General features: G+C 71.0%; 1 protein-coding gene across 1 annotated transcript in view; it reads left to right on the top strand.

Moving 5' to 3' along the window:
* The first annotated feature begins 212 nt into the window (after positions 1–212).
* The window catches only part of TLX1 (T-cell leukemia homeobox 1), a 6,340-nt gene continuing 6,111 nt past the window's right edge, over positions 213–441 (top strand). Inside the window, exon 1 of the mRNA XM_008587791.1 lies at positions 213–438. Coding sequence (XP_008586013.1) covers positions 213–438 — 226 coding nt within the window. The remainder of the gene's footprint in view (positions 439–441) is intronic.

Below are 441 nucleotides of genomic sequence, written 5' to 3'. Positions count from 1 at the left end.
GAAGGAGAAGCCAGAGAGGGAAAGAGTACGGCGCCCCCTCTCCCTCCCCTCCCCCCTACTTTAGCCCTTCTGCGCACTTCGCCTCCAAGTCTCAGCGCATCCAGGAGCCGCTGTTGCCTCTGCGCCCCTGCTCGCTGCGCCCGGAGCCAAGGGCGGCGAGCGTCGCCGCCCGGGGCCCCCTACCCCCCAGTGGGGCCAGGGCCCGGGCCAGCATGGAGCACCTAGGTCCGCACCACCTCCACCCGGGCCACGCGGAGCCCATCAGCTTCGGCATCGACCAGATCCTCAACAGCCCGGACCAGAGTGGCTGCATGGGGCCTGCTTCGCGCCTTCAGGACGGAGAATATGGCCTTGGCTGTTTGGTCGGAGGCGCCTACACCTACGGCGGGGGCTCCGCGGCCGGAGCGGGGACCGGGGGCGCGGGAGCCTATGGCGCTGGCG

This window comes from Galeopterus variegatus, unplaced genomic scaffold, assembly GCF_000696425.1.
Source record: "Galeopterus variegatus unplaced genomic scaffold, G_variegatus-3.0.2 Scaffold4542, whole genome shotgun sequence".
Classification (NCBI taxonomy): Eukaryota; Metazoa; Chordata; class Mammalia; order Dermoptera; family Cynocephalidae; genus Galeopterus; species Galeopterus variegatus.
This window is presented reverse-complemented; position numbering and strand designations above follow the sequence as displayed.